The sequence below is a fragment of the Bufo bufo genome, chromosome 5, assembly GCF_905171765.1.
Source record: "Bufo bufo chromosome 5, aBufBuf1.1, whole genome shotgun sequence".
NCBI classification, from domain to species: Eukaryota; Metazoa; Chordata; class Amphibia; order Anura; family Bufonidae; genus Bufo; species Bufo bufo.
Window position 1 is genome coordinate 545,773,513 of NC_053393.1, and position 9,450 is coordinate 545,782,962.

The 9,450-nt window shown below is 43.5% G+C and overlaps 1 protein-coding gene across 4 annotated transcripts in view; it reads left to right on the plus strand.

Annotated features, from left to right (window-relative positions):
* Nucleotides 1-9,120, plus strand: part of LOC121000740 (protein HEG-like) — a 64,703-nt gene extending 55,583 nt beyond the window's left edge. For all 4 annotated transcript variants that reach the window (XM_040431362.1, XM_040431361.1, XM_040431363.1 and 1 more), the window contains one exon: nt 8,837-9,120. In XM_040431362.1, the coding sequence (XP_040287296.1) occupies nt 8,837-8,938 (102 nt within the window). In that variant the 3' untranslated portion in view covers nt 8,939-9,120. The remainder of the gene's footprint in view (nt 1-8,836) is intronic.
* Nucleotides 9,121-9,450: the final 330 nt, after the last annotated feature.

A 9,450-nucleotide genomic window follows, 5' to 3' on the forward strand; every position in this document is an offset into this window, starting at 1 on the left:
TTCTCAATGAACCCAAAAAACTCATTAATATCAAAGCTGAATATTTTTGGAAGTAGTTTTTAGTTTGTTTTTAGTTTTAGCTATTTTAGGGGGATATCTGTGTGTGCAGGTGACTATTACTGTGCATAATTATTAGGCAACTTAACAAAAAACAAATATATACCCATTTCAATTATTTATTTTTACCAGTGAAACCAATATAACATCTCAACATTCACAAATATACATTTCTGACATTCAAAAACAAAACAAAAACAAATCAGTGACCAATATAGCCACCTTTCTTTGCAAGGACACTCAAAAGCCTGCCATCCATGGATTCTGTCAGTGTTTTGATCTGTTCACCATCAACATTGCGTGCAGCAGCAACCACAGCCTCCCAGACACTGTTCAGAGAGGTGTACTGTTTTCCCTCCTTGTAAATCTCACATTTGATGATGGACCACAGGTTCTCAATGGGGTTCAGATCAGGTGAACAAGGAGGCCATGTCATTAGATTTTCTTCTTTTATACCCTTTCTTGCCAGCCACGCTGTGGAGTACTTGGACGCGTGTGATGGAGCATTGTCCTGCATGAAAATCATGTTTTTCTTGAAGGATGCAGACTTCTTCCTGTACCACTGCTTGAAGAAGGTGTCTTCCAGAAACTGCAGTAGGACTGGGAATTGAGCTTGACTCCATCCTCAACCCGAAAAGGCCCCACAAGCTCATCTTTGATGATACCAGCCCAAACCAGTACTACACCTCCACCTTGCTGGCGTCTGAGTCGGACTGGAGCTCTCTGCCCTTTACCAATCCAGCCACGGGCCCATCCATCTGGCCCATCAAGACTCACTCTCATTTCATCAGTCCATAAAACCTTAGAAAAATCAGTCTTGAGATATTTCTTAGCCCAGTCTTGACGTTTCAGCTTGTGTGTCTTGTTCAGTGGTGGTCGTCTTTCAGCCTTTCTTACCTTGGCCATGTCTCTGAGTATTGCACACCTTGTGCTTTTGGGCACTCCAGTGATGTTGCAGCTCTGAAATATGGCCAAACTGGTGGCAAGTGGCATCTTGGCAGCTGCACGCTTGACTTTTCTCAGTTCATGGGCAGTTATTTTGCGCCTTGGTTTTTCCACACGCTTCTTGCGACCCTGTTGACTATTTTGAATGAAACGCTTGATTGTTCGATGATCACGCTTCAGAAGCTTTGCAATTTTAAGAGTGCTGCATCCCTCTGCAAGATATCTCACTATTTTTGACTTTTCTGAGCCTGTCAAGTCCTTCTTTTGACCCATTTTGCCAAAGGAAAGGAAGTTGCCTAATAATTATGCACACCTAATATAGGGTGTTGATGTCATTAGACCACACCCCTTCTCATTACAGAGATGCACATCAACTAATATGCTTAATTGGTAGTAGGCTTTCGAGCCTATACAACTTGGAGTAAGACAACATGCATAAAGAGGACGATGTGGTCAAAATACTCATTTGCCTAATAATTCTGCACGCAGTGTATAGTGTCATCTTCATTGTAAGTGTGGACGGATCCGCTCGCCTCCGCACGGCCAGGCGGACACCCGAACGCTGCAAGCAGCGTTCAGGTGTCCGCTCACTGACGGAGCGGAGGCTGAGCGCTGGCAGGCGGATGCATTCTCAGTGGATCCGCCTCCACTGAGAATGCATTGGGGCCAGACGGATGCGTTCGGGGCCGCTCGTGAGCCCCTTCAAACGGAGCGCACGAGCGGACACCCGAACGCTAGTGTGAAAGTAGCCTTAGATGTTCAAATTCCCACTCTCTACAAAATCGTGAAAACTCTGAGCTGACAAACTGTGGTCCGTTATCTGTAATTACAGAATCAGGGATTCCATGTCTGCTAAAATGTGCTTTGGAACAATCTATAATTGTTTTAGAGGTGGTATCAGAAACTAAATCAATTTCCCAGAAATCTGAATAATAATCAACAATTATTAAGTAATCTTGTCCTGTTAGGCTGGGTTCACACGGGCGTTGCGGGAAAATGTGCGGGTGCGTTGCGGGAACACCCGCGATTTTTCCGCGCGAGTGCAAAACATTGTAATGCGTTTTGCACTCGCGTGAGAAAAATCACGCATGTTTGGTACCCAAACCCGAACTTCTTCACAGAAGTTCGGGCTTGGGATCGGTGTTCTGTAGATTGTATTATTTCCCCTTATAAGATAGTTATAAGGGAAAATAATAGCATTCTGAATACAGAATGCATAGTAAACTAGCGCTGGAGGGGTTAAAAAAAATAAAAAAATAATTTAACTCACCTTAGTCCACTTGATCGCGTAGCCCGGCATCTCCTTCTGTCTCCTTTGCTGAACAGGACCTGTGGTGAGCATTCATTACAGGTAAAGGACCTTTGGTGACGTCACTCCGGTCATCACATGATCCATCACCATGGTAAAAGATCATGTGATGGATCATGTGATGACCGGAGTGACGTCACCAAAGGTCCTTTACCTGTAATTAATGCTCACCACAGGTCCTGTTCAGCAAAGGAGACAGAAGGAGATGCCGGTCTGCGCGATCAAGTGGATTAAGGTGAGTTAAATTATTTATTTATTTTTTTAACCCCTCCAGCGCTAGTTTACTATGCATTCTGTATTCAGAATGCTATTATTTTCCCTTATAACCATGTTATAAGGGAAAATAATAATGATCGGGTCTCCATCCCTATCGTCTCCTAGCAACCGTGCGTGAAAATCGCACCGCATCTGCACTTGCTTGCGGATGCTTGCGATTTTCACGCAACCCCATTCACTTCTATGGGGCCTGCGTTGCGTGAAAAACGCAGAATATAGAGCATGCTGCGATTTTCACGCAACGCACAAGTGATGCGTGAAAATCACCGCTCATCTGAACAGCCCCATTGAAATGAATGGGTCGGGATTCAGTGCGGGTGCAATACGTTCACCTACCGCATTGCACCCGCCCCCCATTCACTGAAGGGGGGACTGCTGAAAGGGATTAATAACTACTGTGAAGGGCCTCCCCCCCTTTCACAGTAGTTATGCCCAGATATGTGCCCCCTTCACAGTAGTTATGCCCACACTGCTTCTAACAGAGGCTCACTAATGGACGCTGAGATTAGATCACCCCATACGAAAGCATTGAATCAATGCTTTCCTATGGGGAAAAATCTGACCCTGGAGGTCATCATGCAGAGTGTGAATAAGTCCAGCGTCAGATACCGGACCAAAGGTCTGTTTTAATCCAGGAAGCCCTCAGGTGGCTGCCAGCGACTAGAGGCTGACTTATTGCTGGAACGTAAACATTGCAGTTTCTCTAGAACATTGCAGCTCGATTTGCAAAAGGGACACTGTACACAGACCACATCAATGAGCTGAAGGTCTGGGTGCCTTTTGTGTCGTTTTAACTTTGAAATCTTATTAAAGATTGTGTAGGGTGTGGCTGGAGGCGGGACAAGGTTGGGGCTTGCAGCAGAACATGGGTGGGGCCTGTATGGGGGCCCTTGATTTATTTTGCCCGGGGGCCCTGAGGGTTCTCAGTCCGCCCCTGGATATTCTGCAAAGTTTATCTCTTCCAGTTCCTTAGAAAATGCATCCTCTGATTGCATCAAGAAAATCTCATAATCTGGGGTGTCCTTGTCCATTGTTTTACGAGGTAATGCTGCTCTTGATAAGAAGTCTGCAATATACATTTCTGATCCTTTTTTGTAAACCACATTCAGGTTGTATTTTTGCAACTGTAGCATCATGCGCTGTAGACGTTTTGGTGCTACTAGGAGAGGTTTTTTAAAAATGCTCTCTAGTGGCTTATGATCAGTCTCAATGTTAATAATATTTTTTCCATGTAAGTACTGATTAAACTTCTGGCATGCATATACAATGGCAAGACATTCCTTTTTAATCTGGGCATATCTATGTTCTGTTGAAGACAGTGTACGTGATGCAAACGTCACTGGCTGACCTCCTTGCAAAAGTGTTGCTCCAAGACCTTTTTCACTGGCATCACATTGGACTGTTACTTCTTCATTGACTTTGTAGTATCTCAAAACTGGATGTTTAGTAACAATATCTTTAATTTGCTTGAGGGCTTTATCATGGCTGGATTGCCAGGCCCACAAGCTGTCTTTGTCTGTCAGTCTGCGTAGTGGTTCACATACATCCGAAAGATGTGGTAAGAATTTTGAAAGGTAGTTTACAAACCCTAGCAGTCTCTGAACTGCTTGTACATTGTCAGGCTTTGGTACCTCTAAAATTGCTCTGACTTTTTCTGGATCAGGACGCAGGCCTTCTGCTGTGAGTAAATGTCCCATGTATGGTACCGAAGATAGCCTCAATCTCAGCTTCTTTTTATTGAATTTTAGGTTCTCTCTAAGAGTCCAATCAAATTCTTGTCATGATCCTTTGTGGCCTCCTCTGTAGTGTCACCACAGCCATACACCAATATATCATCTGCAATAACTTCCACTCCGGGCAGGTCTTCTACTGCTTCATGTTGTCTACGTTGATATTCTTCTGGTGCAGTAGCAATCCCAAAAGGCAAACGCCCAAAGGGAGTTCAGAATGTAGTGAGATAACTGCTTTTAGTGGCCAGTTTTACTTGCCAGAAGCCATCCTTAGCATCCAAGACAGAAAATACTTTTGCATTAAACTTGGTAGGATTTCCTCTATAGTGGGCATTGGATAATGTGAGCGTTTTAGTGCTTTATTTAAGTCTTCAGTATCAATGCATATTCGCAGCTTGCCTGGTTTCTTAACAGCAACCATACTACTTATCCATGTCGTAGGTTCTATGACCTTTTTTATCACTCCCAGTGTCTCTAATCTCTCTATTTTCGCCTTTAAGTCTGCTTTAAGTGGAGCCGGCACTCTACGTGGTTGGTGTTGAACAGGAGGTATTGCTCCATCTATTTCTAGGTTATACTCTCCAGGTAGACACCCTAGTCCTTTGAAAATGTCTCTATATTCAGTTGTGATCATTTCATAAGAAAAGGGTGAAGTTGTAGTTGTTTGCTGGTCATCATGTAATAATACATTATGTTCTACATTCAGTGTAAGGAGGACAATTTTCTGACATGTTTCTGCTGAGAGAAGTGGTTTGTGTTTACCTTGGACAACTTGGAATTGCAGTGGATACGTTTTATCTTTATATGTACAATTTAGATTACATTGGCCCATAGGTATCATATAGGTATCATTGTACCATTTTAATTTGACATTACTCTTCTGTAATGTTGGCTCTCCTTCTTTAACAATTTTGCAATAGTCTTTGTATGTCATAAGGTTGCAGGTGGCCCCACAGTCTAAGGGTCCATTCACATGTCCGCAATTTCGTTCCGCATTTTGCGGAACGGAATTGCGGACCCATTCATTCCCATGGGGCAGCACGATGTGCTGCCCGGATCCGGAATTGCGGATCCGCAATTCCGATCCCGAAAATTATAGAACATGTCCTATTCTTGTCCGCAATTTTCTATGAGAATGCCGGCGATGTGCGGTCTGCAAAATGCGGAACGCACATTGCCGATGTCCGTGTTTTGCGGATCCGTGGATCCGCAAAACACACACGGACGTGTGAATGCACCCTAACTGACAGTGTAACCTTTCCCCTGCTTCTCTGTCAATGCTGAGTTCAAACCACTGTGATCCTGGACTGCTTACTGCTCCTATTTGATGAATAATAGTGAATACTGATTCTTCTGAGCTGCTGCTCTTGATCTGTGAAGCCATATGTATTCTGCCATGTGCTTTCTGCCTTTACTGCAGGTTTCTCCATATGCAGGACAGTGGTCTCTGCCCCAGGGGTGGTTGTTTCCACAGTATCTACATCTGATTGTTTTTACTTTGCTTTCTTTCATGGGCTTTTTATATGTTCTAGCAGTATAATGTACGGCTTCAGTTTCACTTTTGCTTTCTTGCATTGCTTGTATTTGCATTTCTGTAAGTTCATGGCTTCTACACATGTCCATGGCTCTCTGTAGGTTCAGGTCTCTTTCTAGCATTAATGTCTTTTGATCCCAGAACTATTCTGTCTCTGATAAGTTCATCATGTAATACTCCAAACTCACATGTAGCGGCGAGCTGCCTCAGCCTAGTCACATACTGATCTATAGTTTCCAATGGGCCTTGGTTTTTGGTATTGAATATGTACCTCTCATAAATGATGTTACGTGAAGGCATAAAATGGCTCTGTAATGCCTCCAGAGTTTTCTCTGTGTCCTGCTTGTCGGCATCAGAGTGAGAGGTGCTGATGAATACGCAGACCGTCTCTCCCATCACTGAGCGCAGTGTCGCTGTCCTTACCTTTACGCAGACCGTCTCTCCCATCACTGAGCGCAGCGTCGCTGTCCTTACCTTTACGCAGACCGTCTCTCCCATCACTGAGCGCAGTGTCGCTGTCCTTACCTTTACGCAGACCGTCTCTCCCCATCACTGAGCGCAGTGTCGCTGTCCTTACCTTTACGCAGACCGTCTCTCCCATCACTGAGCGCAGTGTCGCTGTCCTTACCTTTACGCAGACCGTCTCTCCCATCACTGAGCACAGTGTCGCTATCCTTACCTCGGGGTCTTTCTTATCGAGTTCAGTTGCCACCTCATAATCTTCCCACTGGCATTTGAAATATGTCCAGTTAACTGCCAGGTCCCCTTTACAGTCCATGGGAGACGGCACAGGGAAGTTGTGTGCAGCCATTTTCTGTAACACGGTGTGTCTCTTATTAATAAATTACCAGAGAAACAATTCTTGTTGATCTTTTGTTCTGATATTAGGACTTTAGTGGCTTCTAAAACACCAAAGCCCTCTCCACTTCTGACACCATGTTTCCTGAGGCGATGTGAGGTAAGTCAATAAACTTTATTCAGACACAAACAATATAACAAAGGTTATAAACTGTCATATCTATATAGCCTACAGGTGGCAGTATAACTCCTAACACAAACAAGCAGAGGAGCAGGCACAACACCTTCTGGAGTATAAAATGTGACCACAATTTATTAAAATACAATAATGGGGTCATACGGTGGAAAACATATACCCAATAAAATAAAATAGATAATAAAATCAATCGAATATAATCACATAAATCCACTGATTGAGGAGGTATAAAAATGAACCATTATCCCTAGATAGAGAGTGATAAGGTTCACAAATACATCATCATTGTTCACCAGAGGCCCGTAAAAATCATCAAAACTCGATATCCAATGTAAAAAAGTCTCCATGTTGGAGACACAGCGATATGTGTATAAAGGAGGTCTCAGTACTGAATACACAGCAGTGTATATAGGAACACAGCCGAATGGATATGATCACAGCCAAGTGTAACTGAGCGCACAGCAATTCAGCGATTCAGAGTTGCCTCACTGAGGCTCTTACCACTCTGTTGGCGATACAGTGTCCGTTCTGTGTAAAGGCATAAGAGCCAACTCACGTGTAAATACGGGCACTGGTTCCAGGAGACGGAGGGTAGTAAAACTCTGTGAGGACAATCCGCCCAGGACGCTGACTCCACGTGATGAGGATAAAAATAATTTATATAGAAAAACGCAGATTACCTTACGTGTTTCGAGGAGACTTGCCTCTTCCTCAGTGGCTACTGAGGAAGAGGCAAGTCGCCTCAAAACGCGTCCCGAAATCTGTGTTTTTCTCTATACTCTCTGAGGGTCCGAACCAAAAGGAAAAAGAACCCCTTTTGCCTGCAAAGAATTACTTTTATCCTCATCGAAATACTGTATTTTCTAGAATTGCCATATAGGACCTGTGACTGACAGGACCTGTGAGTCACATGGCCATAGCAGCTGACCGCTGTGTCTCCAACATTGAGACTTTTTTTACATTGGATATCAAGTTTTGATGATTTTTATGGGCCTCTGGTGAACAATGATGATGTATTTGTGAACCTTATCACTCTCTATCTAGGGATAATGGTTAATTTTTACACCTCCTCAATCAGTGGATTTATGTGATTGATTTTATTATCTATTTTATTTTATTGGGTATATGTTTCCACATTTTATCAAGCGTATGACCCCATTATTGTATTTGAATACATTGTGGTCACATTTTTTACTCCAGAAGGTGGTGTGCCTGCTCCTCTGCTTGTTTATTACTTTTACTTTATACTGGGTAGGTGACCCAGTGAGCAGTGAACCCACCGTTACTCATCCATCTAGGTGTTGAGCCTCCCATTTGTGCACATATTACACAAATGTCTATCATCACTTTTCCTAAACTATAATAAAATAAACTGAAACCGCAGTTACACTTTTAAATATCAGAGTTCTTCTGACGCAGCCAATGACAGGGCACGATGCTGAATAGCAATTGAGTCTGGTCTCGCTGTTTTGCTGAAGAAACAGGGCAAAAACAAATTAGACTTACCAGAGTTGGATTGTGGCCAGACTACATAATGGAAGACTCGAACAAGACACCTGGGTCAAAAGGCATATGGCCAGCAGGGTACAGGTGAGTAACTGCCATAAAATTCTGCAAGTCTGCAGTCACCACTAGAGGGAGGCATATCAATTTATATAGTTTTGTAGTAGTCCTTGGCACTCAGCTGTTGAACACGTGGTGCACATGGTGTAACAGAAATCCGTAGAGAGTACACAGAGGGAGTGTGCATATGTATTTATACAGCTTTCAACTTTATAATAAATCTGTATGCAGTGAGCTCCCCCTAGTGGTGGTTGCATATCACTTTTTGCAGTGAGCTCTACAAAATGGTGGCTTCAAGAATTTTATCTTTTAAAAGTTTAGGTTATGTCATAAAATTGCATTTTTTTCATTTTTCTTGTGTTTCGATTGCCCCTTACCCTGACACCTCCTGGCAGAATTAACCTTTAATTCGCCGTTTCTTTGGGCAGGAAGGACCAGCCATTCATATGAAAACGTTTGGAGTTCCGGCAAGGTTTTCCGCACCAAACATCGATCATGGCCGCCATAATCTATCTTTTATCAGTGATTAACCAGAAGAGCCGTTATGAAGATACAGAGTCTTATAATATATGTGGCGCCAGTTATATCTGTGATATGTGTGATACCTGGTCAGGAGGCACCAGGAGAGATCATGGAGGGGTTAACCAAACGTGATCAATGTATAATGAAAACTTTTGCAACTTTCTAATATACTTTGTGTTTCAATGTTTAACCATTTTTAAGATCTCTGCTTGCTGTCTGTCAGTGGGAACATTCATGTTTACATCCAGAGGCTGAAAACCTGTACAGACCTAACACGTCTCACAGCTGAGGGTGTGTTAGAATTGTGTTGCAGAGGCTGGGCTTTGGTGTGGCCACACACCCAACAAGTGTCACCACGCGTTGCTGCTCTCCAGAAGGGATGGTAATGCGCGTTGCACCCCAATGGGAAGTAAGTCCACAGAGTCAGGGTCTGCAGTGAACCAGTGTGTTTCCTTACTGGAGGAACTCAAGTGCAAAACAATGTGGATAATGCACTGAGCTGGCTACTCCTGTCTCCTCC